The following is a 19,061-nucleotide window of genomic DNA, read 5'->3' as shown; positions in this document are numbered from 1 at the left end:
AAGCTGATGCAGTTATTTACATGGAAGCAATACATTAAACATACAATACATAAAACAACATCACAGTGTAAGTGATGAGTGATAGGGTTATGTTCATGTGTGTATGTAGATCTGGGCAGATGTATACAGTAGGTGTTAGCATGCCTGTGAACCATATTTTATAACGTCTGACAATGAGCGGACACGTTTACTGCAGGTGAAAACTCCTGGTCATCTTTGTAAGGGGGACTACATTTGAACTTTTTTTCATTAACTAATGATATTATGTCTGAATATAAAATATATATTAGGGCCATTTTTAGGCAAAAACAAATATCTATCCTCTTTCTTGACCAAACTATGATGCACAAAGCCACACAATTAAAACAATATATTTTCTGAAGATCTTCCCCACTGGGCACAGACGTCAGTTCAACGTCTAGTTTTGATTTACATCTGGTTGAATTGTCAACTAACGTGAATACAACTTGAAATCAACGACAAATGGCACCATGTCATTAGGCTTAGGTTAAAAGTTGGGTGAAAAGAATATGAAATGCCCTGACGTTGACGACTTAATCGAATCAGTTTCCCACGTCGATTCCACAATCTTCACGTCAATTTTTTTGGGGGGGGGTTTTTTTGGGGGGGGGTTGAAATGACGTGGAAACAACGTTCATTCAACCTGTTTTTGCCCAGTGGGTCATTGTTTATTTGCAGTATCGTTTGTACTCTGGATTTGATGCGCAACTTCTACAATAGTGTCTCAAAATATGGTTTAGGATTTCCTGACACAGGTCAGGCACAGAGTGCAATATTAGCAGGGTATGACACACATCAACAGAAACCTACAAACATGGACATGTTCGGCCAAAGCGAGTAACATTGTTCATTTGTTATTGCACAGCATTTTCAGTGAGTTTCCTTCAACAAAATAGAATCAAAACATGAAATGAAACGCCTAACTCCATTTATATCCGAGTGCCATAGATGTATGGCCCAAAAATCATTAACTTTGAAATCATTACCTTGATGAATGTTGTGATGTAACAAAAATAATGGTGTGAAGTAACCATTCGACAAACGTAAACGACAAGATTTAACATCAAGATGTACATTATATACAGTACATTGAACTTCAGCTAAAATACAAATGATATGCATGTGTACATTGCATTTGGTTGAAATGTACAAAAATGATCAATTCCATTTGCTGCTGAAGGTGATGTGTCCATAACCTACACTCCTTTCATAATAAATACATCAGAATACAGAGAAATACAGAAAAACATAGATCCCAAAGAATTCAACACTGAGCGCTACACTCTTAGAAAAAATGGTGTAATCTAGAACCTAAAATGGTTAATAGGCTGTCCCCATAGAATAACCCTTTGAAGAACCCTTGTTGGTTCCAGGTAGAACCATTTTGGTTCCAAGTATAACCCTTTTGGGTTCCATGTAGAACACTGTCCACAGAGGGTCCTACATGGAACCCAAAATGGTTTTACCTGGAACCAAAAAGGGTTCCTCCTATTGGGACAGCCAAAGATCCCTTTTGTAACCGTTTTTCTAAGAGTGTTGAAAAAGCAGCAAAGCCACAACTAAAGGAAAGGAAATTAGGGGCTTAAAAACTCACGGGAGCTCGACCGGTCATAGAAAAATAAATAATACTGTACTGTCCATCCATCCTTCCCCTTTAGTTCCTGATTGTCCTCCGTTTTCAATGAGAAGCCAGTGGGCCAGCAGTAAATACAAGCAGCGCCACCTGCTGGTTAAGGTTGAAGTGCAGACTGAGATGAGGGAGCAGCATAGGGGTGAGGAGCTCGTCTACTGTCCCACTGCTCGGGCTTTCTGCTGCTGCACCTGCTGCATCATCATGGACTGCATGGCTGGGCTCATCGACACAGGGGTCACACCAGGGGTGGAAGGTAGCAAAGGGTAGTGGGCACTCTTTCCACCAATAAAAACACACTGCAAGAATGTTTGACCTGTAAGGTACAATTTAGGAAAAATAAGGAATAAATTAAGGATTTGTTATTTTTGCATGTGTTTGCTAACAGGAAGAAGAAGCATGATGCTGTGGCCAATATCTTGAAAACTGCTGACATTTTGGGACTGTATCAACAGTGGACTAATGAAACAAATACCAAAAGACCGTTTTTGAGTGGAGTTTCCCTTTACGATGGACAGAACCTTCTCCATCAGTCATCTTACCTGACGTCTTCTTCTTGTCCGGGGCACTCTCCTCAGTCTGAGAATCTTCTGACGTGGGATAAGAACACAGAGAATCAGAGATAGAACATGTATGCGAGTGAGAGGACAAAGACTATCTCAAGGTACCCAATGTATATATTCTCCTTGTATAAATACACAATGTGATGGGTCTCTCTTCCCCCTACTGTAGATTTAATATATCCATTACAGAGAATATTAAGGGAATTTCAAAGCAGACCCTTTCAACCCCAATGGGACTTATCCAGCCCTGTGGAGACTACAGGGATGCAGGGAATGTGTACGGCTGTGCTGACATGAGAAAGGCTCACTCTCCTGGGGAAATCTGATCAGAAAGTCTATAGTAGACCACTGGGAAATATGGACTGTGAATTTCAATGATACAAATGACCTTAAAAACTACTGTGATGGATGAAGAAAGTAGAATCATTTCCCCATTATAAAGAGATGTTTTTAATGTTTTTAATCTGATCAAATATGACACAGGTTTTTTGTTTGGTCCTTAGGGAGAAAAACAGAGAATCCACAGCATAAATCCAAAGCGCAACACCGGTTGCTAAATAAGGAAAATGTGGCTAAATGCTGGAACCTTGGATACTCTTAACTAATAAGATGAATGCATTAACATCGTGAAGCAGGAAGGAGAGCTGTTACCATAGTAAAATGAAAGAAAAACCCTTGAATGAGTAGGTGTTTCCAAACTTTTGACCGGCACTGCATATCAAAGAACATGACATATTATTTTTTTAAATATTTCATCATATATTTAAAACCCATATATAAACGTGACATACATTTTAAAACATATGATCTTATATTTTAATAACATATATAAGTCACCCCCCCTTGTTAAATGCATTTATTGCTTTGAAATCTATTCCAGAAACATTTTCGTTTTTTACATGTAGGACTAAATTATTTTCTAATTGCATTTAGTGTTAAGCAAACATATTATTACTTTGTTGTTTCTTGTATCTACTGTATATGATACTTGCCAAATCATTTTGAGATTAGATTGGGATGGCGTAGTTTATTGTAGGTTTATGATTTTTGATGTATAAGTTTTAAAAACACACAAAAACCTATCTAAGAATTAATGTTAATTTTTGTACACTATAGTTGTGGCTGCCCACAAGGTTATGGAATCACATTGTATTTATTAAACATGGTTTAGATGTTGTTGTTTTAATCCATGACTGTATATCGTTGAAATCCACGTTTATTTGGGCCTGAGTCCTCCAAGGATTTCCTTTGGGTATTGTTCATGCCTTTTGCCACCAGCAGGGGGCGGGGGACCACAGTGGTTTGTGTCCCCCCTCCCCTCAACAACACTCGAAGAAGTGACAACTAACCGTTTGGGAATGTCCATTTTACTCATTCCAATTCTATGCGACAATGGCTGTGGTACAGTATGTCTATGTATGTATTATTTGTAGTGTTGTACAGATAAACCAGTCATTCCCTAATCTTACTTTATTTGCACACTCTGTATATATAGTCTATTTAGACTTTTCTATTGTGTTATTGACTGTACGTTAGTTTATTCCATGTGTAACTGTCACATCCTGACCATAGAGCCCTTATTTTCTATGGATGAGTAGGTCAGGGCGTGACTTGGGGTTAGTCGAGTTTATATTTTCTATGTGGGGTTCTAGTTTTGTTTTTCTATGTTGGTGATTTTGTGTGATTCCCAATTAGAGGCAGCTGGTAATCGTTGTCTCTAATTGGGGATCATATTTAGGTAGCTTGTTTCAACCTGTGTTTTGTGGGATATTGTTTATGGTTAGTTGTATGTTAGCACTCCATTGTCGTCTAACAAAAAACACAAATTTGACTAAGTTACATGTTTGTGGCTAAATCCCCTCAAGTTAATAGTGACTATTTAAACAACTTTGAATTATGGATTACAGTTCCTACTGGCCCATAGACTGCTTTCAGGGTAAGGAACCATCTGACTGGCTATAAGGTGTAAACAAGATTGAATTTACAAGTCAATCATTGTAAATAGGACATTAATGGTCAAGGATTTCTTATTAAACTGAATCTTTTCACATTGATGTATGAGCCCGAGCCCAAACCCAACCCCTAACTGTTCTATGTTCTCTTTATCTTACATGTGTTTCTTCTCCACAAATTAAGTTTTAACAAGGCACACCTGTTCATTGAAATGCATTCCAGATGACTACCTCATGAAGCTGGTTGAGAGAATGCCAAGAGTGTGCAAAGCTCTCACCAAGGCAAAAGGGTGGCTACTTTGAAGAATCTCAAATATAATTTTGATTTTGATTTGTTTAACCCTTTTTGGTTAATACATGATTCCATATGTGTTATTTCATAGTTTTGATGTTGTCACTATTATTCTACAATGTAGAAAATAGTCAATATAAAGAAATATATGTCACATATATGAAAAGGGCCAATTCTTGTATATTTCAACATATACTGTATGAGACATACACTACCGTTCAAAAGTTTAGGGTCACATTTTTTGTCCATTACAATAACATCAAATTGATCAGAAATACAGTGTAGACATTGTTAATGTTGTAAATGACTATTGTAGCTGGAAAAGACACCTCACAAGTCCTCAATTGGCAGCTTCATTAAATAGTGCCCGCAAAACACCAGTCTCAACGTCAACAGTGAAGAGGCGACTCCGGGATGCTGGCCTTCTAGGCAGAGTTGCAAAGAAAAAGCCATATCTCAGACTGGCCAATAAAAGTAAAAGATTAAGACGGGCAAAAGAACACAGACACTGGACAGAGGAACTCTGCCGAGAACGCCAGCATCCCGGAGTCGCCTCCTCACTGTTGACGTTGAGACTGGTGTTTTGTGGGTACTATTTAATGAAGCTGCCACTTATATACATATATAAGCATATATGGGCATATATATTTCCACCATATACAGTATGCCCATATAAAACATATAAGAAATATACATGGTACATATCCTGTACTGTATGTTTGTTTACCATAACCTAAGTGTAGAGAGAGGGGAGGTCATGCAGGGAGCACAAGCATGACTACAACCCTTATTTAAAAGAAAGCAACTGCTGCAGGTCTTAAAATATATATTAATCAGTCCGTTTTGCTATAATATTATACATACAGTACATGTAGTATTGCTTAAGGTTCAGGGTACGGTGTGAGGCAAATCACACAGGACGTGAGTAGAGAGTGACTTGGAAGATGGGTCAGGAAGGGATGGGACTAGAATATCAAGAATCCACTGGTTCACTCAATAGAACATCCCCCTAATGTCTTTAATGCATTTGGTTTAAAATCCAGTAAGTGTTATTACTATTTATCACTAGACATAATCTCTCTCAATAACTAAATGCTGGCTCCGTGAACAGTGTTTAATAGCACATCATCAACACAATTAATTTACTCCCAATAAATCACCACAGAGCAATTAACAGTTCTCTTTGAGTTGACCAGTGGAGTGGAAGATATAGCTACTACCTTAGTCCTGAGTAGAAGCTAAAGAAGATTCTGCCCCAATCTCTAGAAATGGTAAACATATGATCATTGTAATGTGAAATCGCAAGGGAAACTGTTGCTACAGTAGCTAACTAATAAAAATCATATTTGCATATGATCAACATCACATCAATTGTATAAATGGTGTGTAAATATGAAATCATAAAAAAAATCACATGTATATGATTTCCAGACTACCGTAGCAGTAAATGTTTTTACCATTACATTTGGATTTTACTAGTCTGAGACCACACACTGAGATAATCCTAAATAGTAAATGCATCAGACGTAAAAATAATAATAATTTGGTTAGACAGAGCACCACCATGCTACATCCGTATCTCTCATTTGAATCAAGCACAGGCACAAGGCATTGGTATTTACTCACTTGCTTTACCAGGGGTCTTTACTTCTTTTTCTGAAATCATAGGAAAAAAGAACCAAGCATAAATAATCAAAAGATATCAATAATGTATGAACTGTTTGAGGAAAGGTATCATTTGATACTTTGAGCCAACATACCTTGAGCCTCTTTCACAGCTTTCTTCTCAGCCTTCTCAATCTTCTCAGCCTTCTCAGTATTCCCAGCCTTCTCAGTCTTCTCAGCCTTCTCAGTCTCCTCAGCCTTCTCAGTCTCCTCAGTATTCTCAGCCTTCTCAGACTTTTTAGTCTTCTCAGTCTCCTCAGTATTCTCAGTCTTTTTAGTCTTCTCAGCCTTCTCAGTCTTCTCAGCCTTCTCAGTCTTCTTAGTCTTCTCAGCCTTCTCAGTCTTCTCAGTCTTCTTAGTCTTCTCAGCCTTCTCAACCTTCTCAGTCTTTTTAGGCTTCTCAGCTTTATCTATGAGAAGATACAAATGTCAGTTAACCTGTTCTTCAAACTCTGCTTATAATCTCAAACATTTTCTCTTCAAACTGTAACACAAAGTGACATGGCTGTAATTGCAGTTTTGCCAGGCATAAACGTCCTCTCTAATCAAGTGACGAGAGACTGGTTTTATTTTTCATGTGTTGTTTGTTCCGGGAAAATGTACATAATGATTGATGTGAAAGAGAATCATGCAACGCTTATTCAAAACAGATCTGCGCTGTCGAGTACCCAAAGTAATTCTGCCGTGCCTTTGTCTAAAGTCATGGCGTTTGACAGATCCCATTTCTTCTTGTCAACTAGTGTTTTGTGTTTAATAAGCATGAGAAAGTTAACTGATGCTGGCATGTAGTTAACCTATCACTATAATGCTATACCATTATGCGTGGCATGGCATGCTATTCAATAAAAAATGTGCCGCTTTACAAAACACTATAATAGAGAAAAAGAGGGCATTCAGTGATTAGAATATGACATTTACAAGGTTGATCCATGGACAAGGAGCTCCTCAATAAAACAATGAATAATAAAAATAAAAAAACACATTTGATGGTGCTACTTAGCATGATAGATGTATTCAAACCCTTGAAACCCCTTTGTGGCTGCTCCACTTTTAGGCAAGAGAGGGAATGCATTAAGTCCTACATGGATTCACCTGGTAAACAAACAAAAGACAGGAAGTGACCTGCTTATCGAAAGAAAGGAGATGTCTTGCTTCGGGATTGAACATTTACTTACATGGTTTAGTGGGCTGGGCCGTCTTCACAGAGTGTGTGGCTTTAGCTTTGCCTGAAAAAAACGAAAAAAAAAAAAACATTAAGTACATTTACAATAACAATACAATGACACATTTACAAGCATTTTGGTGTATGCCGGGATCAGATAAAGGTTTTGCACCATGTACACTATTCAGCGACAATGTCTTATTTAACTGTAATTATGCAAACAGCGTTTGAATGAGTTGAAACTTGAACAAGTCATTCACGAACAGCGTTCAAAGCGTTTCATGACAACCATAAGTCAATCTGTGCACCTTGCGTTGACACGTGACCGTCAATAAAACTTGGAGAATTAACTATGCACGCAGTAAACAATTCTAGTCTTTTACGTATTTATGTCGAGGAGGGACTGAAATGGCATGGAGGAACTCAATGCCGCATCACAATCTATTGATTGATCACTCTAGTTGACCTGAGGTCATTCATTAAATTGAGCCATTTGCCTCAGGTTTATTGATTAAAAGTCTTGGCAGCCGCACTTTGATATAGGCTGCATTTCACATGGTCAATACCGAATTTCCACTTTTCCTCAGCTCAGTTCATTACTGGAATCCAGTGTTTTTGGCCTGGCAATGAAAGGCTGCAGCCCATCCCAAATATCCCATAGCTAGAGGATGAGGCTTAGTCAAACAAGGACTGTAATGTCTGATCGCTCTATTGGAAGATAAAATGAGATGCTGTTTGTACTTGTGTAAACAGATACACGGCGTAGACATTGCTATGGTAGCTAGGTTTGATAACATCTAATCCTTTTTTAAAATTCTACAGCAGCATACATTTGCACTGAAAACTATTTTTACCATCCCGAAAATGTATTAAAAAATGCCCCCCCCCCAAAAAAAATTACATCACATTTTTGGGAGTGGCCCACCGTTGCTAAATGAATATAGGGGAAACACTGGAGCTGTGCATTACCAACAGTGTTAGAGTATATGGTACAGTATATATAATGTACTGTATGCTCGTTTACCATACCCTAAGTGCAGAGAGTGGGAAGGACATGGCAGTGAACACAAGCATGACTCCAACCCCTGTTTAAAAGAAAGTAACCGCTGCTCAATCAGGTCTTAAAATACATGTAAATCAGTCCGTTTTGCTTTAATATTATACATGCATTACATGTAGATAGCCATCATACTGACAATAAGGATGAAGTATTGCTTAAGGTTCAGGGTACGGTGTGAGGCAAATCACACAGGACGTGAGGAGAGAGTGACTTGGAAGATGGGTCAGGAAGGGATGGGACTAGAATATCAAGAATCCACTGGTTCACTCAATAGAACATCCCCCTAATGGAATCTAGTGTTGTTGGCCAGTGCAATATGACGCTGCAGCCCATCCCATACACACCATAGCTAAAGGATGAGGCTTAGTCAAACAAGGACTGTAATATCTGATCGCTCTATTGGAAGATAAAAGAAGAGTCTGTTTGTAGTTGTGTAAACAGACACGGTATACTGCGTCCATGTTGCTATGGTAGTTAGCTTTTACAACCACGTTTTGAATTCAGTAGCAACATCTATTCATACTAGATCCTAGCATTTATATACTTTTATATGAACAGAACCCACCGCCTGATGTCTTCACATCCTTCACCTTGTCTTCTTCTTATGCAAGGAGGAAAGATGTATATGAGTGACATGCATTCTAATCAAACACGTGCATTCTAATCTAGCTGTGAAAACGTCAAACAGTAGGAACATGCCAGTCTTCGCAGTCATCGGGTCCATCTATATCACAAATCCAAAGAGATTCCCGTCTTTTATGAAAAAAACTGTTTGAAGATGTTACATTAAACATTCTCTACACATACTCTTTCCCTAACCTTGTGTGGGAACGTATATAAATCGGGTTCAGTGCTGTACAATGGATTGCCTGCAGTGCAGCAAGACATACAACAGGAGTCTGGGCTTAGACCCCAATAAGAATCCAATCTAAGAAACACCACAGATAAAATGTTCCTTCATTAGCTACCTGTTTTGCCTACACGACATTCTCCAACAACACCAACATGCGACCCTTTACAAGATACGTTTCAGCACAAAGCTCTATAAAACAATGCAAAGGGGACTTTTTAAATTCATCTTTGGCTGGTGTAAACAGCCTCAGAGTAAAGCCTGGGTAAATCGCACAGAATAGTGTTTTATAGGGTTAAAGGCAAGCTTTTGAGAATCTCACAAAGTTACCAGGTTCTTTCTTTGGAATTAGAAAAGGGAGTTAAAAACTGTTGAAATCACTTCTTCATTCTAATGAAATTAGATTCATCAGTTATGCAAAACGATATGTAATATCCAGATGACACCCTGTTTCACCCTACTGTATGCCTATCATCAATGTAGTCCAAACACAGCAAAGCCATATAGAGTTAACCATGTTTGTTTTGTTTTCACAGATGTCCCACTGTTTGTGTTTGATTTTAGAGTTCAAGTCCTTGAAGGGAATTACTGTACATCTGGAGTGAAGTTCTTCCAAACCCATTACCCAGGTCAGTAAATCGGCACTTTGCTCTACCATGCAGACAAACCGCAGGCAGTATACAGGGAGGTAATTCAGAGAGGGATCCTATGGTAATGGTCTAGGTACAGGGAGGAAATTAGGCATTGGGTGGAAGGAGCAGAACATATGCCGAGGGTAGACAAAAAAAAGTGTCAGGTAAACATTTGAACCCTACATTTAACTGCTCAGGAGAGTGTGGAGACAATCAGGATGCCTGTATGAGAGACTCAAACCTACATACATGACCTGATCGCTCCATGCTCTGCAGAACACGTATTCAGTTATTCGGTATGCTGCATTTCCGAGGTTGTTCATACTTGTTTAGCCAATACAATAATTGAGCGAGGAAATAAACTCATCCATGTTGTGGGCCTCGGGGAAGGGTTGCCATAGTAATGTGATGGAGGGTTGAGCACGCGATGACGGTATTCACCAACAGAGGAAATGGAATAGCACAATCTTATTAACATCGAGAGATAACTGGAGGAAAAACTGGATGTATTAGAGATGTTGCAGCATCCTTCTGAAGGATTTTTAGCAAGTGACATTATTATATATTGTGTAAAAAACCAAGCTCCCACTCTGCTAATAGGGGTCATCCTGTAGGTTTCATAACCATTAGGTGTTTCAGCTGTTTAAAAATGGATACTTCAGGATTTTGACAACTTCCCCAGAGTCAGACGAATTAGTGGGTACCATTCTTATGTCTCTGTGTCCAGTATGAAGGAAGTTCGCCAGCCAATGCTAACCAACATTAGCGCCGTGACTGGAAGTAAATGGGTATCTGCTCGCAACTACCTGTAACTTCCCTTGAAGTGTTAACCTGTTTGTTTCCAAAAAAACCCTCTCAAAAGTCCACTCGAAGCATAAGTCAACTCATTCTTATTTTTTCTCTCTGCCACTTTCGGTTTCTCTTTTTTGCTGATGGGAAGACGTTTCTATTCATGTACCACGTAGTAAAAATGCAAAGGGAAAACAGTGAAAGACATAATACTCCGTTTCTGCTCTGCACACTAATAGATGGGACTGATGCACTTTACTGTGCCTGCTTCAGGTGCGTGAGTAAGCTTCTCCTTCATTGCAGGGGCCTAAAAGTGTGAGCACAGTTAGACAGCCTGATTCCAATTTTCATTGTATCTAACTGAAAAGAATCTGTATTTAGTGTGAAAAACATTTCAATTGCTGTGTGGCTACCTTTTCTCGTAGACGTGGGTCTTATAGCGACAACTCTTCCGGTGGCTTTTGCCATTGGCACTACTACATTTGTGTGGTTACCTTTTCTCATAGTGGGGACTCTTGGAGTGGCTTTCTCTTTAGGGGCCTCCTCGGGTTCGAAAACAACTAGGGCAGAGGTTCTATTATTTATCACATTACATACTAATAAAACAAGAAGATAATAAGGCTCCTGATTGAACAAGTTAATTAAGCCAAGCAGGATGTAGGAAGCGCTATTCCATTCTTTACAAGCGACCATTTGGCTTTGGCTTTTGCAGCAGACGGTTCTGATAGAAACAATACATGTGATACGTGTCTAACTACAATCCATGGTGAGCATTTACTCAAGTTAACATTTGTGAAATACAGTATTACCTTTCTTGGTAGAGGGTGTGGTTGTCTGGCTAGTGGTTGCCTTGACTTTTTCTTTGGAGATTGCAGGCTCTAAAAAAAATATATATATATCCACACTTAGAACATATGGTAATTTGTTGACTGGAATAACTTGATCTAAGTTGATGTTGATGTTACCTTTCTTTGTAGGAGTTATTTTGTCCTTGTCCTTTTCCACAGGATCTGATACAAAGGAAAATAAAAAATATATATGCTTCATCATTCAAAATACAGTATTCATACAACTCAATGTTGCTCTGAGAATCCCATGGCAACTAAATATATTTGTTACCTTTCTTGGCAGTTGTTGTTTTACCTTTATCTTTGGAAACAACAACCTCTGAAACTCAGAACACAGACCAAAAAAATGTCAATACACACTGAACAACTCTAAAAGGTAGACATATATAAAATGCCTGTGTATACATATTACAACCTACGCTGAAGTACCTTTCTTTGTCGTGGAAGCTTTTTTATTTTCTTCAGAGACAACAGCTCCTGGAATGAAAATATCATGGTCAACATTTTCAAATAAAAGTCAAGTATTCAGCATGTTATTAATAATGTACGGAGCAAAAACTGTACCTTTCTTCACAACAGCTGGTTTGAACTTCCCTTTGGACACCGCAAGTTCTAGAAGGAAAGAAAGAAATAGAAACTATCTGACTGTATTTAAATACAGAAAGCAATGATCCCGTTCAATTGTACAAACACTTACCTTGCGTCTTAACTTGTCTTTTAGGAGACTCTGGGGGGAAAAAATGAATGATTGACAAAATATAAGTAGAAAATCTGATCGATGTGTGTCTGCTATGGTCTAATACTTATAAGCAGCTATCTTACCTTTGCCTGAAGTAACTTCTAACACTGAAACTCTTACCATTGAGTTCATTTACATAACAAGTACGGAACATATACAGTTTTCAGTTAGTGTGAAGGATGATTTGGTATGTAGAGAGTCTCTTACCTGTCTTTGAGGCAGCTGCCTTGGTATTTTCCTTTGGAACTAAGAGTGAAGAAGAATGTGTTCCGATCAGACATGAACAAGTTATAGAAGTGTTATCCTTTTGAATCAACACAATATGTTTGTACCCTTCTTTGTGGAGGCAGCCTTTTCTTTGGGAGCCTGTGGTTCTTCAATGGAAAAACAGTCTGTTAAGAGTTTCCTTTCAAGCACAGTATAAAGGGTCAATAAATAAATAAAATATTGAATTGAATATGAGAATTTTAATTTACATGGAGGGAATATAAGCATTATTTATATCTTTGTGGAAAAGTAATATTCCTATTATTTTCAAGCACTCTGTCCCTTTAGAGAAAGATGACCTAGTTCCAATATCAGCTACTAAGTTAGAGTTTACGTTCTGAGGTAATAATTACCTTGAGTCGATGGAGCTGGTGCAGGTCCAGGTGCTGGTCCAGGTGCTGTTGCAGGTGCTGGTTCAGCCGGTAGAACTGGAGCTGTTGGTTGAGCTGGTTGAGCTGGTGCTGGTTGAGCTGGTGCTGGTTGAGCTGGAGGAGCTTGATAAACTGGAGGAGCTTGATAAACTTGATAAGCTGGAGGAGCTTGATAAGCTGGAGGAGCTTGGTAAGCTGGAGGAGCTTGGTAAAATGGCTGAGCTGGATGAGCTGTTGGAATGGGCAGTGGAGATGATGGAAAGAAGTTGTAAATTCAAATGGAACCCAGATGACATATCTCATCATGTATTACGTACAACTCTAGATAAAATCAAACAGGTTAGCTAGTTACAATTGTATGTGACGACAAGGAGAAAAAAGTAGTTGAGGTGGTGAGCAACTAGGGACTAAACCAGGGACGTTAGATAATGTTAAACAGCAAGAAAACAGATCAGTTAGACTTCTATGTACAACGCCTTTTCATTGCATACTTGGTAACCATTTACTATACTTAAATGGTACTGAAGTTATAAAATATGGTGCACGAAAAGTAATTCATGTGACAGAATGTAATTGAAAATAATAAAGGGCTTTTACATGTATTTATTTTTTTGTAAACACAAGATCTTTGAGGTGAGAAGCACCAGGAAACACCAAGAGACTGCTGGGAAAAGCCACTGCAACTCGAGGAGCTGACAGACCAATAAAGGAACATAGTACAGAACAGTTTAAAGATGTAAATCTTTAGTCATTTCAAAATGGTTGTTGCTAACATTACTCAAATGTTCACCCAGAGATAATCATTAGAAACCTATACAAGGCCATAAGGACGTAAGGACATACAGTAAACAGAGGCTGTGACGCAAATAACACTCAGCCCTAGTAACTAGGGCCTGGAATCTTTCCTGGTCTAGTCACATGGTCAAGAGAAACTCCTCGCCCAAATAACAACACAGAGCTCTGGAAACAAAATGTCAGGCACATTTAAATATCGTTAATGTTGACATTAAATGCCTGATTGGCAGGAATTAAAATAATACCAAATACCTGTCATAGTTGTAGGTGGAAATGGATTGTCTGTGAATATATGATGCACTGGAAGATAAATGGAATCAACACCTTTTCAGTCAAGTTTGAGAAGGATATATTACCCTGGACATGTACAGGACTGTATTATACTGCAATAGAAGAGTGGCATACAGTATACAGAAAAACAAATACCACTGATATTGTACAGTATATTCAGGAGGTGCTTTAGAGCATAGGTGTATACTTACAATACCAGCCAGGAGATGATGATGGCCAGTAGACTGGTGTGGGTTGACAGGCGGGAACTGCAACATACAACAACGCACATTCATACAGAACCTACATACGTTGTGATATGTTTAATGTATTCAATAACCTTTTGCTTGAAAGAATGTTTATCAAAGTACATGTTAGAAAAACAACATGTTCAAAAGGTGGTCCGATTCGTATCTACTGTATGTTCTCTCTCATTCTTGCATGTTCTCTTGTACTGCTGCAATGTGTCCTAAGATGACACAGTGCTACAGTATCTAAACGTTTTATCTCTACAAATGTACCTGGCGCAGGTGCAGGTGCAGGCACCCCAGCATCTACATGATGAGACTCTGCAATGTGACAAAAAAAAAGAGGTGTTGGACAAACATAAAACAAGTACCTTTACAGAAGGACTGTTACAACCACGGTGTGATTATTGCATGACTGAGTTACCTTCCTTTGTGGCCTTCGCTTCCTTTTTAAGTCTTAGTTCTAAAGGAGGGGAAGGGAAACGGTACGGTACAGTGAGGTTACATCTGATGGGTGACTTCCTCCGCCGCTCTAAAGACCTTCATCTCCCCACTAGAACTGATGAATGGTGGGAGGCACTGAGAAAGAATACCTTTTAATCATCGAATAGACTTGTTCCTCCATCTAACTACACAGAAGCATGTACTGTTCTGCAGTGTAAAGGACATTGAGGATGATTTGAATAGATGTTTACATATACACGGCTAATTCATTCACCTTGGGCTTGTACTGTATTTCAGAATGTCCTACCTCTCTTCCTGATCGCCGCTTCTAATTCCAATTTCCTTGCAGCCTCTGGTTAAATGACATAGTTGGAGATACAGAGATTCAGCCACAAAGTGTTCTTAGAATATTTACATTTACATTTATTCATTGTTTCATTTTGTTTTGTTTTATTCAAACAACTTGCAAACAGCTTTTCCCTGTTATTCAGTTGAAATGCAGTAATATGGTAGGCTATTGCCCAAGATCACTTGCCGTTCATCTTATAGACATTTTTCATCTGCTATTTCAGAAATGTGATAATGAGCTGAAAACAGCGATGATTCCTACCTCTCCTTTTTGGCTTGTCAACTGGCCTGCACATGTCACGCTCTTTATGACAGAAAAGGGGAAAAACAATCATGAATACGTGTCATTGGTGTTCTTTCTCATATATCAAGCAACTATAACTTTCATCATGTTTCTTCCTTACCTAATATTCTGTATGATCAACAATTCAAATACACAGTAAAAGTACAGAAAACACATAGTACCTCTCTTAGCTCTCACTACTGGTTCCTTTTTAGGGGGCTCTGCCTCTGAAAATGAACGCAGAATACATAAGGGAACATTCGATCCACATTCTTGCTTAGCACTGTAGTTGCATGCCAAAGATGGAAGCAAGCTTTTTGAGAACACGTTCAGGCATGTAATTGCTGTTTTATAATAAAACCATATTATATTTAGAAAATGTATGAAAATGAAAAATGTGTGAACATTTAAATAGCTTAGATCATCATTGGCATTATTATATTGAACAGCGAACTACTTATGTCAAATGTAGCAAAGAGGTGAAGCGGATAAACCATCAAGAATTATACAATTCGATCTTTGTTCCATCTTTAACTTTGAAAAGATACCTGATCAAACCGGAAGAGAATTCAAGACCCTCCACTAGTATAAAGATCAACAGATTTGCACTAAGATTGAATTGGTTCATCCGTCCCCTCTAGTCTCTATGCTACTTTCAAAGCTATTTCAAAGCAACATGACATCTCAGCTTCACAACACATGCTCTTCCTCTCGGGAGTGGCCATTTTAACTGTGGACAACAACATTGGTATAGTCAAACATGTCACAAAGTTCAGTTTTGAAAAATGATATTATTAATACATTTTAAATTAGGCTCAGACTCAGCTAACACATATAATATGAATGTGTTTACAGACCAGTGTTCAATTTTGATTGTCTTTAACTTTTTATCTTACTCTGAAAAAGGTAGTTTCAGACAAGCAATAGGACACTTGAGATCCTACAAAGTCAACAACTGAGTGCATACTTTATCATGCAATGCTCATATAATGTGCCTATCTAGCATAGCGCTATCAAACAGAACACAAATCGACGCAATGTATAGATAGAGACACTCTATTCATCACCAATGTAGATGTGCCTCTTTTCAAACAGCAGGGGCCAGCATTGTGCCTATTGCAGCAAGCTTCAATACTGCCATGCTCTCTGAGGTCTCAACGTACTTCCAGTTACAAGCATGTTATTAAGACAAAAACACACTCCACCTCAACACTTCCAAGTGAAAGCTTACAAAAACATGCAAAACGTGAGACCAGCATCACTGCCGCATATAATTTACAGCATACATGGATGCATCACAGTTTACAGTACTTTCCATAGGGCATTCGAGCGATCTTTTAGTTACTGGTCCAACGCTCTAACCGCTAGGCTACCAGCCGCCCTACACATTGTTACACATTGAAAGTTATATATTGAGAGTGCTGCTCTGGGCCTGTTAATGGCTTTGCATTCCTCTTCCTCTACTTCTATATAAGCTCTTACTTCAACAGGGACCAACACCCTCCGTAGGGAGGAAGAAGAGATACACTACTGTGCAGCTATTCCTAACCACACGAAGGATAAAGTGACTCGAACATACTTCCCTGGCTAATTCCCTCTTGACACTTTTAGCTATATGTCACAGCTATACCGTCAGTTAGTGAAATGCATCCTAATGCATGGCTTATCTAAACTTTTCCACTAGATGGCGACTTTGAGAAGCAAAACCAAGGAAACACCAACCATAACGCAATAATGAAGTCACTGAGGATTGTCATTACTGAACTTGAAATTAATGTTTGGAAGAAACACTGCAAGTTGTAACAATGGACTTCGCGTTACTTGAGAGTTAGTATGTCAACAACACCATTTAAGCCACAAATGGAACTTACATCACGGATATCGCCAAACCAAAGTGTTACGTATTGCCAATAGACTCATAAGTCAGAAACAGAAACAGATGTTGAGTCTACTACACATAAGATCCTCTCAATGTCAGAGGATACTTCTTGACATTTATAAAGCTTCTCTCTACAGCCAGTTCTACATTCAGGATGAATTCAAGACTAAAGCAATGCAGAAAGAATCACTCCAATATTTTGTCATACAAATGCATCTGGTCCATAGGGGAACACAGCCCTTACTATGAGAAATAATGTCAGCCAAAGGTATGGTAAAGATAAAAAGGGGTTAGTAATGAATGGCTCTCACTTCTCCACAACCATGCATGATATTGATCTATTATCGGTATATAAATACCTTTCTCCTCCGTTGGCTCACTTTTGGCCTCTTTGGGCTTGGACGAATGCATACAAGGGCACACTGCTGTAAAATGGAATGCATAGCTTTAAGACTACATAGAGCGGAATAGATCATTGAAATGTGCAATTCCCTATTTATAATAGTTACTTTTTCACTTATGTTCAGATCATTGCAGACCAGGCTGCTCTGATATACCTTGTTCTGCTGGAGGAGTAGCTTGCTTGACCTTTAGTTCTGAAAAAGAAGTAGATTTACTGATCAATACTAATAAATATATAAACAGCTGAATGGTCTAGTATACTAAATCCTCTTCGAAATAATCAATCAATGTAAATGTTAAGGTGGAGCTCTTTTTCTTTGATGTCACACAGATATCACCTCATAAAAGACCTGTCGTACTACACTCCAAGACCAGGGGGGAAGAAAAGTTAGGTGAATCACAGACAAATAATATAATTCATTATTCAACCAAGAGGGAGATTCTTTTCTCCTTGGCAAATCAATATTCATCCAAAACAAGTGCTTTTCAGAGCTAACAATAAGCATGCTTCTTTCTGTAAAAGTCAGAGCTCCTGTAGCGTTTACATTATGCATTCATAAATCAAAAGGTTATGACTGGAATTAATTTGAAAAGTGGAGACAGTAAGTCACAGGATGCGAATATGACAGCTTTATTAGAAATCTGGATTGCTTGAATTTGTCAGAATTAATGTGACACATTTTGATTAAACGGCAACCTTTCACTGGAGAGATGAGATCTTCACAGCAAACCTATCTGGCTGAAAAGAGTGGCACATGACATACAGTGGGGAGAGCAAGTATTTGATACACTGTCGATTTTGCAGGTTTCCCTACTTACAAAGCATGTAGAGGTCTGTCATTTTTAGCATAGGTACACTTCAACTGTGAGAGACGGAATCTAAAACAAAAATCCAGAAAATCACATTGTATGATTTTTAAGTAATTAATTTGCATTTTATTGCATGACATAAGTATTTGATCACCTACCAACCAGTAAGAATTCCAGCTCTCACAGACCTGCACCTGTTTGAACTCGTTACCTGTATAAAAGACACCTGTCCACACACTCAATCAAACAGACTCCAACCTCTCCACAATGGCCAAGACCAGAGAGCTGTGTAAGGACATCAGGGATAAAATTGTAGACCTGCACAAGGCTGGGATGGGCTACAGGACAATCGGCAAGCACCTTGGTGAGAAGGCAACAACTGTTGGCGCAGTTATTAGAAAAAGGAAGAAGTTCAAGATGACGGTCAATCACCCTCGGTCTGGGGCTCTATGCAAGATCTCACCTCGTGGGGCATCAATGATCATGAGGAAGGTGAGGGATCAGCCGAGAACTTCATGGCAGGACCTGGTCAATGACCTGAAGAGAGCTGGGACCACAGTCTCAAAGAAAACCATTCGTAACACACTACGCCGTCATGGATTAAAATCCTGCAGCACACGCAAGGTCCCCCTGCTCAAGCCAGCGCATGTCCAGGCCCGTCTGAAGTTTGCCAATGACCATGCATTTTTATTTATTTTATCTATTTCACCTTTATTTAACCAGGTAGGCAAGTTGAGAACA

At 38.8% G+C, this 19,061-nt stretch overlaps 1 protein-coding gene across 16 annotated transcripts in view; it reads right to left on the bottom strand.

Annotated features, from left to right (window-relative positions):
* Positions 1-1,065: 1,065 nt before the first annotated feature.
* Positions 1,066-19,061, bottom strand: part of trdn (triadin) — a 46,137-nt gene continuing 28,141 nt past the window's right edge. For 6 of the 16 annotated variants that reach the window (XM_035774806.2, XM_035774810.2, XM_035774804.2 and 3 more), the window contains 24 exons: positions 17,666-17,704; positions 17,468-17,533; positions 15,412-15,456; positions 15,209-15,250; positions 14,906-14,950; positions 14,579-14,617; positions 14,428-14,475; positions 14,119-14,175; positions 13,889-13,936; positions 12,824-13,072; positions 12,536-12,577; positions 12,411-12,449; positions 12,162-12,191; positions 12,029-12,076; positions 11,894-11,941; positions 11,736-11,789; positions 11,582-11,626; positions 11,426-11,494; positions 11,111-11,176; positions 7,299-7,349; positions 6,219-6,533; positions 6,085-6,114; positions 2,194-2,241; positions 1,066-1,967 (listed from right to left, as the gene is read on the bottom strand). In XM_035774806.2, the coding sequence (XP_035630699.1) occupies positions 1,807-1,967; positions 2,194-2,241; positions 6,085-6,114; positions 6,219-6,533; positions 7,299-7,349; positions 11,111-11,176; positions 11,426-11,494; positions 11,582-11,626; positions 11,736-11,789; positions 11,894-11,941; positions 12,029-12,076; positions 12,162-12,191; positions 12,411-12,449; positions 12,536-12,577; positions 12,824-13,072; positions 13,889-13,936; positions 14,119-14,175; positions 14,428-14,475; positions 14,579-14,617; positions 14,906-14,950; positions 15,209-15,250; positions 15,412-15,456; positions 17,468-17,533; positions 17,666-17,704 (1,724 nt within the window). In that variant the 3' untranslated portion in view covers positions 1,066-1,806. Of the gene's footprint in view, positions 1,968-2,193; positions 2,242-5,678; positions 5,721-6,084; positions 6,115-6,218; positions 6,534-7,298; positions 7,350-11,110; positions 11,177-11,425; positions 11,495-11,581; positions 11,627-11,735; positions 11,790-11,893; positions 11,942-12,028; positions 12,077-12,161; positions 12,192-12,410; positions 12,450-12,535; positions 12,578-12,823; positions 13,073-13,888; positions 13,937-14,118; positions 14,176-14,427; positions 14,476-14,578; positions 14,618-14,905; positions 14,951-15,208; positions 15,251-15,411; positions 15,457-17,467; positions 17,534-17,665; positions 17,705-19,061 lie in introns of all 16 variants that reach the window. The other 10 variants (XM_035774811.2, XM_035774812.2, XM_035774798.2 and 7 more) reach the window with 10 other exon arrangements.

Source organism: Oncorhynchus keta, chromosome 8 (genome assembly GCF_023373465.1).
Source record: "Oncorhynchus keta strain PuntledgeMale-10-30-2019 chromosome 8, Oket_V2, whole genome shotgun sequence".
In the NCBI taxonomy this organism is placed as follows: domain Eukaryota; kingdom Metazoa; phylum Chordata; class Actinopteri; order Salmoniformes; family Salmonidae; genus Oncorhynchus; species Oncorhynchus keta.
This window is presented reverse-complemented; position numbering and strand designations above follow the sequence as displayed.